This window comes from Plecotus auritus (genome assembly GCF_963455305.1).
Source record: "Plecotus auritus genome assembly, chromosome: 5".
In the NCBI taxonomy this organism is placed as follows: domain Eukaryota; kingdom Metazoa; phylum Chordata; class Mammalia; order Chiroptera; family Vespertilionidae; genus Plecotus; species Plecotus auritus.
This window is the reverse complement of record NC_137776.1, coordinates 178708438-178730894: the sequence shown is the minus strand read 5'-3', so window position 1 is coordinate 178730894 and position 22457 is coordinate 178708438. Positions and strand designations below refer to the sequence as shown.

At 40.8% G+C, this 22457-nt stretch overlaps 1 protein-coding gene across 7 annotated transcripts in view; it reads left to right on the top strand.

Annotated features, from left to right (window-relative positions):
* MAPKAP1 (MAPK associated protein 1) overlaps window positions 1-22457 on the top strand; it is a 197901-nt gene that overhangs the window by 4361 nt on the left and 171083 nt on the right. For 5 of the 7 annotated variants that reach the window (XM_080669694.1, XM_080669697.1, XM_080669695.1 and 2 more), the window contains 3 exons: window positions 8586-8655; window positions 17623-17950; window positions 20975-21064. In XM_080669694.1, coding sequence (XP_080525820.1) covers window positions 17692-17950; window positions 20975-21064 — 349 coding nt within the window. In that variant the 5' untranslated portion in view covers window positions 8586-8655; window positions 17623-17691. The remainder of the gene's footprint in view (window positions 1-8585; window positions 8656-17622; window positions 17951-20974; window positions 21065-22457) is intronic. The other 2 variants (XM_080669699.1, XM_080669700.1) reach the window with 1 other exon arrangement.

Sequence of the window (22457 nt, the reverse complement as noted above, 5' to 3'; positions counted from 1 at the left end):
TGTACAGTCCTAGGCTGTCTGATTGTGAACTCTGATGTACTTTATCGCTGAAATTTTGGTATCCACTGTCCAAAGCAGGAGGTACAACTCAAGTCGAGATTACTGATAGAAGTGTACTGGTAAATTGCCAGAGTGAGAGGGTTTTATAATTGACTCATACTGATGTCTTTGGGGAAGTGGCAGGGTGAATGCTTTTATTATATAATCAGACTAAATTTCAGGAGGGATGGGGCTTGATGAGGAAATGACCTTGTAATACTTTTAGCACTTTAAATGCTATAAAATCTCTTGCCTCTGTTGGTCCTCTGTACAGTGCCATGGAGTGAACACGGGGGGTAAACATAACCTCTTGAGATTAAAAAATTGGCTCCCAGTGAAAGACAGTTTAGTAGAAAGTGCGCTTGATTGAGAGGGGCTTGAGGTCTGACTGTAGCTATGCTGCTGGCAGCCTTTTGATTTTGGTTGAGCCACTTAGAAATTTTTGTATCTTTTTTCCCATCTGGATGATAATGAGGAGCTCAAATCAAGTCTTGCTGAAATCTTTTCAGGATGCCAAGCTTTCTGATTCTAATTGACATGCTTAAAGTTACACAGCTGATTACTGGTAGACCCAGTAGAGAATGGTTCAAATACAAAGTGCTGTTTCTCCTCTCTTGGCAGGTAGGGAGCTACTGCTCAGCTCTTCCCCTGTTCTTTGTTCATTACTTCTGGGAAAGGACCTTGACAGGCCAGGTGTTCCCCAAATGCATACAGTGCTTTGCTGACTATACATACACAAGATTGAAAGGGGGCATGGAGACACCCAGCACAGTGAGAGAAATATGGTCAGGGAGTTCCCAGCCCAAGAGTTTAATTTATTTTTATTTTAATACCCAGCTTCCACCAGGTGAAAATTGGAAAAAATATTGGCCTTCTAGATACTTGTTTTCATTCATACTCTATTGTATAAGAACATAACATGGAATATAGAAATGAAGAAAATAAATCCTGAGCAGTCATTCAGAATTTATTAACTTGTGTTGGCAGCAGTCTAGATATAGTGGGGAAATAGATTTAATATAGGAAATACAAAATTTGGACCCAAAGAAGGAAACAGTTTTAAGTAATTGAAAGTGAGAAAAATGGGAGAAACCTTTTACAAAACAAAACTTAAATTCTGGAAACGGCAAGAAGGTATTAGAATAAGTATTGGAATTAAATTATAGTAATCACTTGTGAAATAAATTGAATATTATGTCACATTTACCCATACACATATGCAGTGTTAAATTCATATCCTATACTTGAGTATACTTTTATGAATATGCTTTTATTATTGATGCAGACAAAATGGACTGAATTTTACACATTCAGAACAATGTAACATTTTTAAATTCCCTATGGATTCATTTTAAGGAATATTATTATAAACTAGGGGCCTAGTGCACGAATTCATGCACCTTGAAAGGAACTGTGGGCTGCGAGGCTGTGGTAGGCACAGGGGCAGATCTCGGTCCGTCCTCCGTGCCCCCGCCCGGCCCCTCCCGCCACAGCCCCTGGTCCTCTGTCTGCCAGCAGCCCTGCTCCGCTGCTGCCCTGATCGCCCCTCAGGAGCAGGGGGAAGTGGAGAAGCCCTCAGGGGCAATCAGGGCCAGCAGCCACTGCTCGCACCTGCTGATGGCGCCGAGTGATTGGGACCAGCTTTGGGCACCAGCAGTGGGTACAAGCGGCGGCTCTGGCATCGGCTATGGGTGCGAGCAGGGCTAGCGCTGGCAGTGGGTGTGAATGGCGGCTCCAGTGCTGGCAGCAGGTGCAAGAGGGCTGACACCAGCAGCAGGTGCAAGTGCTGGGCGGGACCACGCGCACAGGAGCAAAAATTTTCAGTAACCACCAGAGGCTCGCCCCGATGATGGTGACCAGCGCCCACCTTGGTCTGGCGCCCCCACTCACCTGCTTTACCATCCTGCCGTGGCTGACGCCTGCCATGTTCCGCGCACGCCCCCAGGTGACCAGCTCACGTCATAGTGACTGGTTGTTCCAGTTGTTTCACCATTCAGTCTATTTGCATATTAGCCTTTTGTTATATAGACTAGGGGCCCAGTGCACAAATTCGTTCACCTTGAAAGGAACTGTGGGCTGCGAGGCTGCGATGGGCACAGGGGCAGGTCTCGGCCCATCCTCCGTGTCCCCGCCTGGCCCCTCCCGCCGTGCCCCTGGTCCCCTGTCTGCCAGCAGCCCTGTTCCTCCCACCACCACTCCCACACGCTGATGGCGCCGGCCCCGCTCGCACCTGCTGACAGTGCGGAGTGATTGGGGCTGGCATCATCAGTGGGTGCAAGCGGCGGCTGCTGTCCCGATCGCCCCTCAGGAGCAGGGGGAAGTGGAGAAGCCCTCAGGGGCGATCAGGGCCGCCAGCCGTTGGTTGCACCTACTGACGGCGCCAAGTGATTGGGACCGGCGCTGGGTGCCGGCAGCGGGTGCGAGCAGGGCCAGCACCGGCAGTGGGTGTGAGTAGTAGCTCTGGTCCCAGCAGCGGGTGTGAGTGGGGCCAGTGCTGGCAGCGGGTGCGAGCAGCAGCTGCTGGTCCCGATCACCCCTCATGAGCAGGGAGAGGTAAAGAAGCCCTGAGGGGCAATCGGGGCTGGCAGCTGCTGTTTGTATCTGCTGATGGCGCCAAGCGATTGGGGCTTGCGCTGGGCACTGGCAGCGGTGCGAGCAGCAACTCCAGCATCGGCAGCGGATGCATCCGAGTCCAGCACTGGCAGCAGGTGTGGGTGCCGGATGGGACCATGGCATGCAGGAGCAAAGAATTGTCAGTAACCACCAGAGGCTCGCCCCGATGACAGCAACGACGCCCCACCTTGGTCTGGTGCCCCGCTCACCTGCTCCACCATCCTGCTGCGGCAGTCACTCGCCATGTTCTGTGCAAGCCGCCTCGTGGTCAGCGCACGTCATAGCGACTGGTTCGGTTGTTCCGCCTTTTGGTCTATATGCATATTAACCTTTTATTATATAGGATACCAGAGGCCTGGTGCACAAAATTTGTGCACATTAAAAGGGAATTAATTAGAGGAAATATTTTAGGGTCTGGGGTGCAGGGGAATGGGATTCCTGGTTGGCAGGCCGCTGACAGCAAGCTGCCAATGGCCAATTCCTCAAGGAATGGGGCTCCCTCCTCTCTCTTCTCAGGGTCCGGGGTGCAGGTGAATGGGATTCCTGGCTGGCAGGCAGCTGACAGCAAGCTGACCAATGGCTGATTCTGCGAGGAATGGGGCTCCCTCCTGTCACGGTCTGGTTTGAAGGCCGGCCATGACTCCGATTGCATAAGACCCAGAGTGCCGCTGCGCCCCGGCTGGGGACCAGAGCTCCCTCCTGCCACGCTGAGACGCATCAAATTTATTCTAACTGCCCCCCCCCCCTCCTGCCAGCCTGGCCGCCCCCAACTGCCCTCCCTCCCCCCCACTGGCCTGGTCGCTCCATGCAGCCTGCTGTTCAGTCGTTTGCTTGTCCCTCACTGCCCCCCTGCCAGCCTGGTCACCCCACGCAGCCTGCTATTTGGTCGTCCGTCTGGTCATTTAGGTTGTGACGGCCCCTGGCTTTTTATATATTAGAAAGTACTGCTTCAGCAGAGAAATTGGTAGAAAATTATTTGAAGAAATGGTTTTCTTTTTAAAACAAAGTAATCTTAGTTGCTGATATAAAAGAGACTAACAAAGAACTGAGGTGCAGGCTTGAATCTTGAAGTCACATCTACCTGTATTTGAATACTGGCTTTGTCAGTTATAAGCTGTGACCATCACAGTCTGCAAAGTGAGGACAAGAATGCCAATCTTATATACTACTTGTGAGGATTAAATGAAATAACTTACAGAGAGATGCAGGTACTAGCTTTCAGGGGCACAAGACATTTAAATGTTAGTATAATGTAACAAATGATTCTATGGAGTAATTATGAAGGAGTGAGACTTTTCATTTTCATGTCTGTATTATGAAATTAGTTTAATTTCTAGTTGTGCTTTGTGCATTACTTAGCACACCTACCAACTGTGCACTAACGAGAAAAAGGTTTCAATATTGTTTTTAGGCTATTAAATGACTTGTTCTGTTAAATAACAATAAATACCTTCAGTTGCTTATATTACTTTTTTGTGTGTGTGTGCCCGTGACTACCTGTTGAAGTGTTAGAACAAGGGGATATTATGTTCTCATCCCCATCTTACAAATGCTGAAACTGAAGCTTAGAGAAGTAAAGTGGTTCAAGGTAGAGAGCTACTGAGATGGCAAAAGTAGGATTTGAATCTTGATTTTTCCTCTAATTACAGTGCTTTTGTCACTATCCCATGCTGTTCTAGATTTGGATATTGGAACTGGCCCTTGTTTTGGGACCGTCATCAACCATGGCCCTCCTTACTTATTTAAACTTAATTCCTACAGAAAGTTGTTATTGATTATGTTGAGAATGTTTGGTTACAGGTATAATCTTATGATCTGAAGTTTAAAGATTTACTAGAACTCTAATAATACTCATTGCTGGCAGAGGTTGGTGGTGAGATATAGGGGTCACTCATACATTGCTAGGGGGAATATAAGTTGGTAAAAGTTTTCTGGAAAGAATTTTGGTAGTATTTATCACAAGCCTTAAAAGAAGTCACACATGCCTTTTGAGCAATTCCATTTTTAGGAACTGTTGTTAAAGAAATAGAGATGTAGGAAATATTCATGTTCAAATATGTTCACTGTAGCAGTACTTATAATAGTAAAAATTAGAATCAACTTTAGTATTTAACAAAGGGTTTAGAGAAATTATGGAAAAGCCATAGGATGGGAATATTGTGCAGTCATTTTAAATGTTTTAGAAGAATATTAATGACATTAATGTGGTTATCATGTAACATGAAGTGAAAAAAGGATATAAAACTATATAAAGTATGATCCCAGTTATGTCATACATAAGGAAAAGAAATAGGTGGTAGGATGATAGGTCTTTATGCTTTGTTTTCTAAAATGTTCTCTGATAAACGTAACTTTTTAGTAAAAAAAATCTTTTAAACTTGGTATTAAAAATATAGAGCCAGTGAATATCATTTTGACAAAAAAGGTTTTCATTCATGCAAATGATTTGGAGTTATAAATGGACTAGAGACCCGATGCATAAATTTGTGCACGGGTGGGGTCCCTTGGGGTGGCCTGCGGGGATCGGGCCCCAGCTCGCGCCCTCAAGCTCGCAGCCCCAGCACCGCCCCCTCACCTACTCCACCATCCCATCTGCGGGGTGATCGATCTGGACTGGGCCCCCTGCCAGGCTCCCTCAACACTTGGGAGCCAGGCAGCGGCCCCGCCACCCACCGCCATTGCTGGTCGCCATCTGTGGGGTGGTTGGCGGGGCAATCGGGCCCCTGCTCGCACCTGCCTTGGCCTGGCACCACCCGCTCACCTGCTCCACCATCCCACCGGAGTCTCGCTCTCATCAGGGCCCAGCGGGGCCAGCAGCACCTCCACTGCCACCCACTGCCAGCGCCGTGTTGCCCAGTCAGGGGACAATTTGCATATTAGGTTTTTATTACATAGGATTGTATTTTCAAGTTAGTTTTCACCTCTGTTATTAGAATTTGGTTTCATGTTTCTTGACATAAATGATGAGGTTTTCCGGCTAGCCTTCCTGTCCTTCCCACAAAATCCTATTTAAGACAATATTATGGAAGAAGAGTTGTATTCATGTTGGAATGTACAAGTGTCCCAGTCTACCTACCATCACCTTTTTAATGGCCAGTTGGTAGTGAATAATCCTGTTACAGGTATTTCTTTTCTTTTTTTAATTTAAATTCTTTATTGTTGAAAGTATTACGTATTTCTTTTCTTTTTAATATTTTTATTGATTTCAGAGAGGAAGGGAGAGGTGAGAGAGATGAAAACATCAATGATGAGAGAGAATCATTGATTGGCTGCCTCCTGCATGCTCCACACTGGGGATCCAGCCTGCAACCAGAGCATATGGCCTGACTGGGAATCGAACCGTGACCTCCTGGTTCATAGGTCGATGCTCAACCACTGAGCCATGCCATCCAGCCAGGTCTGTCTTTCAAAGAGAGTGCACTCTCATATCTGTGAGGCTGGGCATTGATATGTACAGGGTAGGCAAAAGTAGGCTTACAGTTGTGAGTACATGAAACACAGAGTTTATTCTTGTGTATTATTTATTAATTATTGTACTGTTTTCCATACAAAGAATTGTACTTTTCCCACCCTTGAATAGAGTTTTTTTGTGGGTTGAATGCTTAGATGTTGGGAAGTGCTTTTTTGTTACAGAAAATTGTGTGAATTCCCATTTTTGTAAGAAAATTAAAGATCAAAGTATGGATTTTAATTTTTCTGTAATATGAAAAATGCATAAATATTAAAAGTCATTATGTATTGATGCCTTTTACCCTTTCCTAATTTTCGTATACTTCAGCATTGAAATTGCAATCGTTTCAGCAAGTACAGTTAAACATGATGGCCAGTTAAGTTTTTTAAAAAAATGTGCATGGTAATTCTATATACAATATAAAAAGTGTGCAAAAATTTAACAAAATATTTGAGCATATTTAAATTAGGAAAATACCCGGCAAGATGTTTCTTTTTGTAAACTGCTTCTGTCCAAAGCATTCTGTATATTACCAGAATGAAAAATGACAGCACTTTGTCATCTGTTCAAATTGATATTGCACTCTTTGCAATGACAGCTGAAAAGGCCCACAGGTGCCATATAAAGAGGTGACCATGTTGTCATATTTCATTTCGGCATCCCTCTGCAAAGCCATAATTACCTAATTAGGTTGTTAATTAGGAGATTAGCATTTCACTATATTGATAGAATGCTCTTTACCGGCGTGAGGCTAGATACAGATTTGTCTGCCCTAATTTATATTCCCTGCCTTTTTTGTATTTATTTATTTGCTTAAGTTTCTGATGTGGTGCAATTCAGTTTACCTGAGAAACAGTTTGTTTACAAGCAAATGAAGCTTTGATTACTGGGTTAAAGTTGCCTTGTTAATATATGAACAGAATTAAAAGGGTGGTCACATCCCCAAAATGATAATATAAATTTTGATTTGTCATAACTTGTATTCTTGTAAGCATAGGCAACAAACACATGATAAGAAATAAAATTGTTGTTATAAAAAAATAAAATATATAAAAACTTAAGTTTGAACTGTAATAGAGATTTATACAGGGTTGGGCAAAAGTAGGTTTAGAGTTGCTCATATGGAAAAGAATACAGTAATCCTATATAATAAAGAGCTAATATGCTAATTAGACCAGACAGGGGAATGACCTTCCAGAACGACCAATGGGCAGGGCCGCAAGACAGCCGGGGCCGCAATGGCCAAGCCCCTTGCACTAATTTTGTGCAGTGGGCCTCTAGTTAATAATCATACAAGTGCAAACCGTGTTTCACACACTCACAGCTGTAACTCTACTTTTGCCCATCCTGTATATATTAACTAGGTGAAGGAATTTATCTTTAACAACAAATCCCTACTATTTATACTTTAGACTTATAAAATTAGTTATTTTGAACATATTTCAGAAACTGAACCTTGTTTAATGACCTGAGAACAAATATATTCAGTTTTCACATTAGACTTCCTTAGGTAGTCATCATGTATCAGGGTTTATTCCATTTGTGCCTTCTGTCCGTTAGTCTGTGCTTGGAACATTCTCTTCCCACAGTTTTTGCAATCCTGAGCGCTAATGGAATTTGAAGTATTTCAGAGTAACCTTTACTTGGTAAGCAGCATTTCCACCAAGAGTGTCTAACATTCTTTGGGTAGGAGGAGGGGTGATAAAAAAAACCTGATTTCCATCTATTTTCACTCGGATGCATGATTTGACTGTAATGTTTGTAATTTGCATTATAAGTACCTTTTCTGCTTTTTCCAGTTAAGGACATTAAGTTTTACAGCAATATTAGGAGCACCATTCCCACTGAGATAGTAGTTAAGCTCCTTTGATTATATTTTGTTTTAACTGTTAAAGTTGTAGAAAGTACATGTGTGCCTAAGTCCTTTTTCTCCACAGCTGTAGGAGTTTTGGGAGTGGTGGGTGGTTAGGTTGTCTGAAGTTTCACAGCTACTGCTGTTAATAAACTGTATTTCAAAAACACTTTGAAAATATAGATTATTTTATAACAGTTGCATAATAATAGAGGTTTTAGTCTAACTTGTGTTTAGAACTTTATATATAGTTTGCTGTTAATAATTACAGTTGTTCTTCATACTTGTCATAGGAAGTATCTTTTGAGCAAAAATTAGGTCTTGAGTCGTCCATTCTATCTTCACATAATTAGATATTTCTGACACCAAGGTGTTTTCCACTAGACCTTGCTGTTCAAACTGGGGTTATGGGAATCCCAGTATGTGCCAGGAGATTTTAGAAGCTGCAGAGTAAGCATGGCACTCTATAGTTCAAAACTAAAGCACTTCTTTCTAGGTGTAGTATATTACAGGATAGGATGCAAATATGAGTGAATTCTAAAAATAAATTCCTTGTAGCATGATGCTCTAGGTGGCTCCCCCTAGGTTCTGTCATACCTTGACTTATGCCCACTCTCCTCTGCCCTTCAGGTGTGTTCGTGGAGCGTTTGAGAAGCACTGTACTTGGACCAGGCTCCCTTTAACTGGATCTCGGCACATGGTAAGATTCAGAGACATTTCAGGTGGAGGTTAGTGGTACAAGAAAAGAAAAATCAAGGGTCAGTGTCCCTTTGCCCAAAGGAAACATTTGTTAGGACACAAGACTTGCTCTGGTAGGTTGATAGGGTCTAGTGGGTTCCAGATGCCCTAAGTCAGTGGTTGGCAAACTCATTAGTCAACAGAGCCAAATATCAACAGTACAACGATTGAAATTTCTTTTGAGAGCCAAAATTTTTAAACTTAAACTTCTTCTAACGCCACTTCTTCAAAATAGACTCGCCCAGGCCGTGGTATTTTGTGGAAGAGCCACACTCAAGGGGCCAAAGAGCCGCATGTGGCTCGCGAGCCGCAGTTTGCCGACCACAGCCCTAAGTCACTCATCGGGGGGCCTCAGCAGGAAAGCTGGATTGACACCCAAGCTTCTCCATGTAGTCTTTTATCCCAGGCTTCTTCCCATGATTAATATATTATTCCAAAGAAGGCAACAGCAGAAGCTGCCAGTTTTCCTGGAGTCAGGCTCAGACGTCCCATATTACTTCCGTTACATTCTGTTGCTCAAAGTTGATCACAGTGTGAGCCTTGCTGGGAGGAGCTGCGAAGACTGGCCTTTTAAAAAATCTACCATGTGACCTTGAGCAAGTTACTTCATTCCTTTAAGCCTTAATTTTATTTTACCTATAAAATGAAGCTAATATTAATACCTACTTCTTGTGGTGGTTGTAAGGATGAAATATGTTGTTACATGAAAAGTACAGCTGATAGTACAAGCTTAGTAAATGTCATCTATTACTGTTCTCTGAGATTCTGCCTAATGAAAGCTTAGCCATTTTTAAAAAATATATTTTATTGATTTTTTACAGAGAGGAAGGGAGAGAGTTAGAAACATCGATGAGAGAGAAACATCGATCAGCTGCCTCCTGCACACCTCCTACTGGGGATGTGCCCACAACCAAGGTACATGCCCTTGACCGGAATCGAACCTGGGACCTTTCAGTCCACAGGCTGACGCTCTATCCACTGAGCCAAACCGGTTAGGGCAAGCTTAGCCATCCTTAAATGGGACCCCCTTCCTTCCTGAAGCCTTCTTGGAAAACATAATTGTCTTTGTATCGCATTTGGTGGTTAATATGTATTGCCTTATGTTGCTGTTATGTCAGTAAAAGCAGTCTCTGGAGGATGCAGGCCAGTGTTTATATAATTTTTTGTAGGCTTCCCAGTGCCTACCTCGCAGTGACGTAGTGAATGAACCTCTTATTCAAAAGAAGATACAAGCATTTCATTTCTGTTGTTTTGATTTAGTCTAGTAAGTACCTTTAGTTAAAATATAGAAGTGAAAATGTGAAAGGAAAAATTAAACTCCAGATACAGGATCTCACTATTTACCGTGTAATGAAATTAGACATTTTTTACGTAGAGGAGATTTTAATTCCCCTAGGGGAAAAAAAGCTTAATTTTTTTTTTGCTGGTCTAAAAAATAAATGAAGATTTAATTTACAGTTAAATTGGAGAGTGTTAGAAAAAGAGATTTAAAAGCAATAAGGTGCATTTTATTTTAATGGTCATTTCAATTATTTTCAAATTCTAGGAGGTATGAATTCAGAACTTTAACTAGATTGAAGAATGTTGAAATCTTAGTTTAAAAAAGGGTCTGTTGGGAGACTTTGCATATAATAAAAAGGCTTTTGTATTTCTAACTTGTGATCATTCCTGTTTGTGAAAAATAAATGTGAGTACTTCTATAACACTAAGGAATCTTGTATAGGAATCATGTTTAACTTGCCTAATGCTAATAGCATGAAGTGGGGGTACAATGTGGAAAGGTAAAAAAAAAAAAAAAATTCTCGCATCTGCTGTTACATGTTGTTAACTCCCTCAGCAGACGTTAAATCATTTCAAGTACAATAATAGTGTGGGAGGTAAATTAACTAACCATTAACAATCTTATAAATACACAATTAACATGCCAACATTTATATGACACATTGATGGGGCAGCAGTAATTTTTGATTGGGAGTTTGCAGACCTTTGAGAAGCCTCAGGCTGTTGCTTATTTAGACAAGTTTTCACAGATTGCAGGTGAGGGGACTTGAAGTCTGTCTGGCAGAGAAGTGAGTGTTTGGAGTGTTGAAAGTTCAAGAAGCAGAATTTCCTTTTAACCATTGGCTGAACTTGAGCATTTTAAGCCATGTTGCTGCCTATCTCAGGTTCTTAGGGCTCATTTGCTTCTGGGGGTTATTTAAAGAAACAGAAGAAACAGAATTTTTAGGTATAGACTTTGTAGCTGAAGATGCACGAATCTCTAGGGATTTAAAAAAAAATATAGTTAGACCTAAATTGAGAATTTAAAGGACACCCATCCTCTGTGGTTTCAGGTCAACAAGTAGATGATCTCTGAAGTTCCTTTCGTGTGTAAAATGTTGTGACTTTTATATTTGAGCAATCATTGCATGCACTGTTTATATCTTGCTCTTCAACAATTCCCTGTTGCATTAATGGAGGAGAGGCTAAGTAAGGGTCTAGTTTACTGCATAATACATTTGGTGTCTTACATCTTTCATAAAGAACCATGGAGCCCTAACCGGTTTGGCTCAGTGGACAGAGCGTCGGCCTGCGGACTGAAAGGTCCCAGGTTCGATTCCAGTCAAGGGCATGTACCTTGGTTGCAGGCACATCCCCAGTAGGAGGTGTGCAGGAGGCAGCTGATCGATGTTTCTCTCTCATCGATGTTTCTAACTCTCTATTCCTCTCCTTTCCTCTCTGTAAAAAAAATCAAAATAAATAAAAAAGACCCATGGAAGAAATTTCTCTCAGGCCCCAGAACTCAAAGAGCTCAATGTCAGGATATTTTAAAATCATGTTTATTATAACTACTAGAGTCCTGGTGCATGAAAATTCATGTACTGGAGGGGGGTTCCCTCAGCCCGGCCTGCCCCCTCTCACAGTCCAGGAGCCCTCAGGGGTGAGAGGCGACCCGGCGATCAGGGGAAGGCGACGCCTCCATCACACCTCTGCTGCTGCCACTGCCAGAGCACAAGTCTCGGCCAGCCCTGGTTACCTGAGCCTTGGGCAGCCTTAGGCGGCTGGGCAGCTTCCATCCGAAGCTTGCCTGTGCCTCGGGTGGCCTTGGGCGGCTGGCGGGCTGAGGGCGGTTCCGGCCGCACCGTGCGCCTGCCGCGCCCTCCCCCCCCCTCCGCCCCTGGTGGGGCTGAAAGGACTGGGGGACTCCAGCAGACCTGAGGGGACTGGGCACTGCCATCTTGTGACTATGGGCACCGCCATCTTTGTTATGGTGTGATGGTCAATTTGCATATTCCCTCTTTATTTGATAGGATTATAATTCTTTGTTCTGTTTAAAGAGGCTGTATAGTGGTTAAGATCCCAAGCTCTTCAATTTGATTCTTGTACTTCTCAGCTGTCTGAAAACTTTTCAGCGTTTTCATCTGTAAAATTTGCTTCAGAGATTCTGCAGTCTACCTGTAGGAAATGTACAAGGTCTGTGCCATGCTCTGGCTTATGGATTCATTCTGAGTGACTTCCCCTTTGCCGCTTTTCTCATCTACTTTTTTACTATGTCGTACCTTACGTGTTTTTTTATAAGCTATTAGAAGTAAAGTTTGGAGGGTGTATGTGTGTAAAGTTATTGTTAAAAATATATTTGTGTTGTCCTGGCCAGTGTGGCTCAGTTGGTTGGAGCATCATCCCCTTACACTGAAAGGTTTTGGGTTTGATCCTTAGTCAGGGCATGTATGGGAAGGCAACTGATCGATGTTGCCCTCCCCCCCCACTCTCCCTCCCTCCCTCCCCCCCTCCCTCCCTCCCTCCCTCCCTCCCTCTCTCTTTCCCTCCCTATCTTTCTCTTTCTTCCCCTCTGCAGGGGTGGGCAAACTTTTTGACTCGAGGGCCACAATGGGTTCTTAAACTGGACCGGAGGGCCGGAACAAAAGCAGGGATGGAGTGTTTGTGTGAACTAATATAAATTCAAAGTAAAGGAGCGGAGAGGAGACCAAGAGAAGCGGATAGAACAGCCGGATCCAGCCCGCGGGCCGTAGTTTGCCCACGGCTGGTATAGGGCATGTGCCAAGTTACCACAGGAAAGTTACATGATCATTAATGAACACAAATGGTTGTGTAAAGTGGCAATAGCATCCACATTGCACCTAGAACCACACTAACCACATAGTTGGAACTTAATAAGTATTTGTTGAATGAATGAATGAAGTATAAAAAGAGACCCACCCAGTACATTAAAAATGGTCATATTATTTTGGGACATCTCTTAACATCCTCCTATTCTGCATGATGTCTCCGTTGCTTCCAGTTTTGGTAAAACTATATGTTTTGAGGACCCTGAAGTTAGAAAGTGGGAGAACCTTTGAAAGGTAGGACATCTTAGGGGAACAGACTTACTGGTGCCTGAAATTATTGCTTATCCGATGGCCTAAAGCAGTGGTCGGCAAACTCATTAGTCAACAGAACCAAATATCAACAGTACAAGGATTGAAATTTCTTTTGAGAGCCAAATTTTTTAAACTTCTTCTAACGCCACTTCTTCAAAATAGACTCGCCCAGGCCGTGGTATTTTGTGGAAGAGCTACACTCAAGGGGCCAAAGAGCCGCATGTGGCTCGCGAGCCGCAGTTTGCCATCCCACTGGTAAAGGTATAAAAAAAGGACCAACTATCTCACAGTCAAGGATTGGTGGCATCTAGGAAAGTCATTCAGGACCCGAAGAAATAGCATTTGTAAAAGTGTAGAGCAGCATTTCTAAACGATGTTCTCTGAAACTTGTTATACGTTGATTTATTATAGTTTTCATAGGGGAAAAAATGTTTAGGGGTCAGATAAGTTTGGGATTTGGAATATGTTGTGTTACTAGATTCCCCACTCTTGGAGCTTCACAATGTACAGTAGTAGTTTAAAAGCTTTGAAAAGTGTTATAAACAGCAAGAAGAAAACATTTAATTTTGTTTAATCTGGCACTTCATAAATCTTTTTTTAAAATTTCAATTTAAAAATGAGGTAAAATATATATAACATAATATTTACCATTTTAACCATTTTCAAGTGTACAGTCCAGGCCATTAAGTATACTCACATTGTTTTGCAAACACCACCTCTGTCTTACAGAACTTTTCCATCTAAATTACCATTAAAAAGTCCCATTTTTCTGAACCCCAGCCAACATTAATTTTAAACATCTTTAATCTTTTTACAACTGATGAGAGAAAATAACTTGTTTTAATCTGTGTTCAGAATATCTTTGTGTTAGAAATCAAATCTACCTTCAAATGATAATTTGCTACTCTTTAAGTGATTTAAAACATATTATTTGGTTTTAAAAAGTAGGGTTGGAATAAGTTGATAGTGTCCCAAGGTGACAATTTTGAAGAGCACATTAAAGAGTTCTTATATTTGTATTAATAGAAAAAAGGCAGTCCTTTCTTTATAATCTCTTACACATGACATGTTCATATATGTCTAATCTCTACAACAGCATTGTATAGTCCTGGGAAGTCAGGCAGCAACATTTTTTGAATTCCTGAAATGTATAAGATCCTTTGTTGCCAGAAGGGATGTGGTGTTATAGCCCCTGTCTTTGAGACTTACAGTCTGAATCCTCAAGTACTTGTCATAGGAGGTGGAAAGCACATTTCCCAGGCATCCTGTGGGGAGTTCCTTATCAGAACCAGTATTGCCCTGGCCAGTGTGGCTCAGTTGGTTGGGTGTCATCCTATACACTGAAAGGTTGCCTGTTCGATTCCCAGGCAGGGCATGTGCCCAGGTTGCAGGCTCGATCCCTGGTGGGCAGCATGCAGGAGGCAGCCAATCAGTGCTTCTCTCTCACTCCCTTCCTCTGTCTTAAAAAAAAAAATCAATAAAAATATATTTTTAAAAAGAACTGGTATTGAATGCATTATTTGTTGAGTGAGTCATACAGATTCCTCATTGTATGAAGTCATAATGTATTAATAGATATCTTTTCATGTTGGGGTGTTTTAAGGGCTTTGTTCTGTAAGGATAAAATTAGGGAGTTGGTGTGTGCCATCACAAGTGTTTGCCCATACTCTTGTCTTCATAAGAAGTGATGGAGCAAGTCCATTTTCCTTGAAAAGATGGATGGTACTTCAGTATACTACTTTTGTTGCTTTGCCCTTTGCCATTTGACTCTTCAGTGCCAGAAAATCCATTAAACGTGTGGTTCCTTGCTGAAGCCCTTGTTTTTGCAGGGGAGAACTATTGAATATCAAGTTGAAAGCACCTGCCCCTCTTTTGCTGGCAACTAGTTGCCTTCCTTTTATGGGGTAGAGACGCTTATCGTGATTGCAGTGAGGATATTTGTAGCTCTGGTGATCTTTGATCCTATGATTCTGTTACAAAACAGAAACTGTCATTTATAAGTAATTCTGTGGTTGTATACATCTTTTTGTGGCTATATAACAAGTTTTTATGTATTTACTTTTAAAATATATTTTTATTGATTTCAGAGAGGAAGGGAGAGGGTGAGAGAGATAGTAATCATTGGTTGGCTGCCTCCTGCAAAGCCCCATACAGGGGATCAAGCCTGCAATCCAGGCATGTGCCCCTACTGGGAAGTGAACCGTGACCTACTGGTTCATAGGCCGATGTTCAACCAACTGAGCCACACTGGCTGGGCAGAAGTTTTTATTTTTATAAGTGAAATTTAAATGTAACCCTTTAATTCTGTACTGTTTTTGTTTTTTGTTAATCCTCACCCGAGGATATTTTTTCCATTGAGTAGAAGGGAGTGAGGAGAGGGAGAGAGAGACATTGTTTGGTTGCTTCCTGCATGTGCCCTGACTGGGGTCTAGGATCAAACCTGCTACCCTTCAGTGCACAAGTCGGCGCTATAACCACTGTGTCACACCGGCCAGGGCAAATTTTGTAATATTTTTTTAATACATTTAAAATGGTGGGCTGACATTAACATTTCTGAGACTGAATGCCTCAGAAACTTGACACTTAGAAGAATCACTTTGTATTCAGAGACATACTAGGTGTGTGTTAGGGTATAAACTTTTCATTCAGGGATCCCTTACTTTGCATTTCCCATTAGCCCCTGTGTAAAATAAGTACTCAGTGAATTTATTTATTTATTTATTTTTAAATATATATTTCTTTATTGATTTCAGAGAGGAAGGGAGAAAGAGAGAGAGATAGAAACATCAATGATGATAGAGAATCATGGATTGGCTGCCTCCTGCACGCCCCCTATTGGGGATCAAGCCCACAACCCAAGCATGTGGCCTTGGCCGTAATCAAACCTGGGACCCTTCAGTCTGCAGGCTGACACTCCCAGGCGTCCTCAAACTACGGCCCACCGAGGACATTTATCCGGCCCGCCAGGTGCCGCTGCCTGTCCTGCTTAGCAGCTGACTCGTCCCGGGCCCGCAGTGCGCATAGGAATTTGTTCATAGTTTTTTTTTTTAAACTATAGTCCGGCCCTCCAACATCTGAGGGACAGTGAACTGGCCCCCTGTTTAAAAAGTTTGAGGACCCCTGCCACTGAGCCAAGCCGGCTAGGACCTCAGTGAATATATTTAGAAAAAAACTGAGATAATGTAATTCACTTGGTTAGAGATGCTCCTCAGTTAAACTTTTTCTTAATCTCAGTACCTTTATTTTAAGAACCACCAAGTGATGCCAATAGAATATATTACCAGAAAGAAAATTTAAAAACCTGTTAGCTATAATGATTTATTAACTAGATTTCCCCCATGTTCCATTTCTAGAAGAAACAAATGACAAGAAAATCTGGTGTTATATAGGTCTTTCTAAAAATAAATTCTAGGACTGTTGAAGGAACAAATTCAATCCAGCTTTCACATTGTTGTACTTCCTAATGATTTTAGAGGAGCTGGGAGGTGACTCAGATGACCTGCAGAGTCCTCTGTCACAAAGGAAGCACACACTTGATTTACCTGCTGTGAATTGACTAGAGAAGGGCAAATTGTTGATGTATTTTAGGATTACTTTAAACAAAAATTGAAAGCCGAAATTATAGCAGCTAATATTTAGTTACGTGCCAGGTACTCTTTTGAGCACTTTATCTGCATTATCTTCTATATGAGATTCCCATTTTATAAATAAAGAAAACAGGTTGAAAGAGGTTAACATTATTTTGACCAACATCACATAGCTAGCAAGTGATAGGGCCAGGATTTGAACCCAGTTTTGCCTATAGGGCCTTAGGTTCTTAACCACTGTTCTGTAATGTTTTCTTCGTTGCGTATTCCCATACAACTGAGGAGGTACCGTCTTGTTCCCAAAATAAACAGCATTGTAGTTTTAATAGGGTTCAGGAAGCAGTTCTTATAATTAGGTTTCTAAAATAAGAAATTAATCTAGTAAGAGACAAGTTTGATTAATAAGTTTTATTTTAAAAAAGCACAATACTATTTTAAACCAGAAGAAAGGAACATGTATTTATTGAACAAAATTAACTTTGGTAGTACATTTTTGTAAATTTCCTAGTAACTCAGAAAGCATTGTCTGTGCCCTATTAGATACTTCACAACCATATGATGGGGGAATGTAAACTGAATAAATGCCGTTTAATACTTGAGCACATCGTTTGAGGAAAATATAACTTGTTCTTCTATCACCTTATATAAAGTGATGAGAAGACTGAGTGGATTAAAGGGAGAAAGAAAGGAAAGTGTATTGTTTTAACAGTGGTTATATACTTTGAGTGGACTAAGGAGTTACTATTATTTGTTTTGCAAGAGAGCAAGCTATCCTCTCTTGAGGTCTACCATGGAGACCTCATTGACTGGAGCCTTAGCCCTTAGTGCCTATAAGGATTTCCTTTCAGCTTAGACTTAATCCTTTAAAGCTCCTAGGTACAGGAATAAATGTTGATTTTCAAGGTAGCATTTTACCATATTGAATTTGTTTGAAAAATTATTCTGCCTTATTCTTAAATATTGCTGTGTACGTCATGTTTCTAGGTAGGTGAGCCTGTGAAACAGTATGAAGAGGAGAAAATAGCCTTTTAAGGAAACTGGCCCACAGAAAGGATGGCCTTCTTGGACAATCCAACTATCATTCTAGCTCATATTCGACAGTCACATGTGACCAGTGATGACACAGGAATGTGTGAGATGGTTCTCATTGATCATGATGTTGACCTAGAGAAGATTCATCCGCCTTCAGTGACTGGAGACAGTGGGTCAGACATTCAGGGAAGCAATGGTGAGACTCAGGGCTACGTATATGCCCAGTCAGTCGATATTACCTCAAGTTGGGACTTTGGTATTAGAAGACGCTCAAATACAGGTAAACATTGCCTTTCAGTCATGTCTTCTGAGCTTTACATCACTAAATAATCTTATAGAATAATGCATAATATTGGACTAGATTTAATGGGAAAGTCTCAGTGTGTAAACAGGAGTGTGCATGTTATCAACACCAAGAATGGGTCAAAGCAGTATGTCCATCTCCACTACTGAATGGAGAGAGCCTCTGAACGATGCTATTAGAAAGAAGTAGAAGAGGTATAGTGAAAAAGTTGGCTATTAAAGGCATGTTGGATGTTCTATTTTCTAAACTCTGTAGAAAGGGACTTGTTTAGGTATCTTCAACAAAGCAACATCGGTCCTAGTAGGTAGACTGCTGGGAGGCAGATTTCAGGTTGACATAATACAGAACCTTTTTTCTTTTTAATTCATTTTTATTGATTTCAGAGAGGAAGGAAAGGAAGAGAGATAGAAACATCAGTGATAAGAGTGAAACATTGATTGGCTGCCTCCTGCACGCCCCCTACTGGGGATCAAGCACACAACCTAGGCATGTGCCTCTACTGGGAATTGAACCCTGACCTCCTGGTTCATAGATGGATGCTCCACTGCTAAGCCACAACAGCCAGGCAATACAAAACCTTTTAGATAGGCAGCTGACCAGCCAAGGAGGGCTGCTGCCTGAGACAGTTCTTGTCCTTGGAGGAATTGTAAGGATTGGACATTAGAGGGAGATAGCTGAATATTTACTGGGGCTGATTTTTTAATAGGAATTCCTACATTGGTTGTGAGATTAGATAAGTTGCTCCTGTTTTTGATACATTACCTTTTTTAAAAATATATATTTTATTGATTTTTTACAGAGAGGAAAGGAGAGGGATAGAGAGTTAGAAACATCGATGAAAGAGAAACATCGATTCAGCTGCCTCTTGCACACTCCCTAATGGGGATGTGCCCGCAACCAAGGTACATGCCCTTGACCGGAATTGGACCTGGGACCCTTGAGTCTGCAGGCCGACACTCTATCCACTGAGCCAAACCGGTCTGCACTTTGATCTTTGTGGCTTGAAAGTACTCAACTTTGATATATATATTTAGTCATTAGTTTTTAAAAGTTTATCATTGCCCATTTTCCAGCTTTATTTTTTGGAAGCATTTCAAGGGAAATGTGATGAACCAAGGCCTTTACTGTGACAGATAAATTATTTAGAATATATAATTGTTCTATATCAGGGTATTCTAGTAGATCTTTTTTTTGGGGGGGGGGGAGGGGGGCCGCGATAAATCAGAAAATATAATCTAATCAGTAACAGTAACCTGCTGTTGTTCCCAAGCAAAGTAGTGGTAGGAGATGTGGTAGAACATTGAAAATACTTACTTGAAGAAAACTGCAGGTAGAGCAGGTTACAATTTATAGAGAAAGACATGTTAAGATTTTTTTTTTTAATATTTTATTGATATTTCACAGAGAGGAAAGGAGAGGATAGAGAGCTAGAAACATCGATGAGAGAGAAACATCGATCAGCTGCCTCCTGCACACCTCCCACTGGGGATGTGCCCGCAACCAAGGTACATGCCCTTGACCAGAATCGAACCCGGGACCTTTCAGTCCGCAGGCCGACGCTCTATCCACTGAGCCAAACCAGTTTCGGCAACATGTTAAGATTTTGGTTCACAATTCAGTGTTCTGTGACATCCACAAAGAATTATTTGTTCTCATAATGAAAATAATTAATAGCATTTTCTAGTATATAAAGGAACTTTTATCAAAATAGGATTTGAGTGAAGGTTTGACTATAATTTAGAACCATTGATTCTCAGTTCTCTAGTTGAAACTGACTTCCTTGTAGGTTATTGAGATGATATCTTATATGACAGCTTGAATGGATTTCAGTAGGAGAATGCTGCTCAATTGAGGGCTTCATGATTATATTACTTCAGCTGTACCCTTCACATTCATTAATTGCAATTGAATGGAGTGGGATTTGGTTAGATACAGTGGCATTGTCAGAATGCTTTTGCCAGTATAGTTTACATTTCTGGCAAGATTAGTTTGTGTTTCCCTACCACAGTGCTAAGGCAGGAGTGTATGATTTCCTATCTTTGAGAAATTTACTTATTTATTTTTTGTTAGCATTGTGCCACAATAGGAAGTGCAATAGGAAACTAATTTAAAGAGATTGCATTAATTGTGACTTTCTTTTCCATTGTGGTCCATATGGATGTTGTTAATGTATGTTGGACAATATTTATTTAAAGGATTGGTTCAGTTGATTTTGCCTATGTTAATCAGCCTGTGGTAATATAATCACAAATGCATAATTTCAGGTGATGATTTGTTATTGTTGTTGGAATTTCTTAAGATAGCCCTTATATAATTAAGATTGTGGGGTGTCCTGTGACTAAGGAATTTACTTTTTAATCCTTTCAGCATATCTTAAAATTTTGTATAAGAAAAATTGTTCTTTTTAAGATTTGACTAATGTTACAAAGATACAAATCATTTATTTTACTACCTATAAACTATTTCAGCCCACTGAAGAAAAGCTATGCTAATTTATATAGCTTTGACATTTTATAATTTTCATGATTTTTAGATAAAGGATTTTATATTTAAAACTTTAATAGTCTAGTCTGAGTTCATTTATCTTTAATTTTTGAAACGGGTAGAGTAATTCATAACAGTAATTTTATTCCTGTAATGTAATATTCACTTCAGTTCATTTGTGCATTAAAATTCCTTTAAGACCGTTATTAATGATTTATATAATGAAATGTCATATTAATCACAGAAGTTTTCACATTTTATTATTCTCTTCCATGTTAATACTATCTTTATGATCTCTATTAATGTTTTATATCCTCTAATTTCAATTATAAATCAAGAATATTTTCATGTTTTTGTTGGTATTTGCTTTTCAGGGGTGCCACCTTTAAAATTTTATGACTTTTTTCCTACATATACAATATAAAACATCTTTATTCATATAAAGGTAGTTAATTATGTCTTTGTTTATAGTAAACTTTCATTGACAAACTTATAGTTATAATATTTCTTTTCAAGCTCAAAGATTAGAACGACTTCGAAAAGAGAGACAAAACCAAATCAAATGCAAGAATATTCAGTGGAAAGAAAGAAATTCTAAGCAATCAGGTAAATGGAAATAATTTTCATTGTTAACTTGAGATTTATATATTTAGTGTATATTATTATACAAGTGTTTTTATTTTTTTAAATTTTATTGATTTTTTACAGAGAGGAAGGGAGAGGGATAGAGAGTTAGAAACATTGATGAGAGAGAAACGTCGATCAGCTGCCTCCTGCACATTCCCTGCTGGGTATGTGCCCACAACCAAGGTACATGCCCTTGACTAGAATTGAACCCTGGACCCTTGAGTCCGCAGGCCGATGCTCTATCCCCTGAGCCAAACTGGTTAGGGCTTAATTCATCCTTTTCAATCCTCTGGGTGGATACCTCTTGTGTTCTGAGATTTGAACTCTTCATTTGGGTGCCACTCTTCGGTCTGGGTCACAGGGATTGATGTGTGCGAGGCAGTCACATTTTGTACACACTGTCACGCTAGTACCTTGTTCTTAGAGCCAAGGAGTACCTATGATTTGCATGGGCCTCTGGGCTGTAGATTTCTCCTGGCAGTTCTAACCTAGACTTTACCTTGCCTTATTATGGCCTCAGTAACAATCTCTGTTGCATATATGCGAATTCTTTGCTTTAGCTTAAAAACCATTATGTTACTGGTATTATTAGCATATGCAGTATATGTTCATATAATAATGTATTATTAAGCTGGCCACATTATGTATTTTCAAAGCTTTAATCTCAATAAGAGAACACATTAAAAAAATTCCAAATAAAGTGCTATTAAAATATTTTCTAATGTTTATATCATGTTTCCTAGACTTTTTTTCTCCTTTCAAAGAAATCTCTGCAGTCTGCCTTCTATACCTTCCCAGCAACTCCCAGTACCACTCTGCATTTAATAGATGTCCAATAAATTTTTATTGACTGACTCCATTGCTATAGTATACTGTTATAAAACAATCTTAATGATTACTAATTATCACCAACACCTATCTAGTGCTGTTCTAAGCAGTTCTTCTGCATTACCTCCAATGCACTGATCTTATAAGGTGTAGGTATCATTGATTAGATGAGACAGATGAGATGGAGGTTCAGAGAGATTAAATTTGCTAAAGTTGCAAGGCTAGGAAGTGGTAGAGCCGTACAGAGCCATGTTTTGTATCTAGCACTGTCTGCCTCTAAAGGCCAATCTCTCTCTGCTAAACCACACTATGTAAAGTGGTGCTTGCTTTCTCCTGTGATTGTAAACCTGAGTGTGCTCAATGGGTCTGATTTTCATAATGGTTCTAAATGATGACCCTGTAGAACCAGAAATCCCACTTACTTCTCTTTTTTGCATCTCATTTCCATGATTTCCTGTATATTCTTTTATATATATTAAAAATCTCTTGCCTTGGCCGGTTTGGCTCAGTGGATACAGTGTCAGCCTACAAGCCAGCTGAAGGG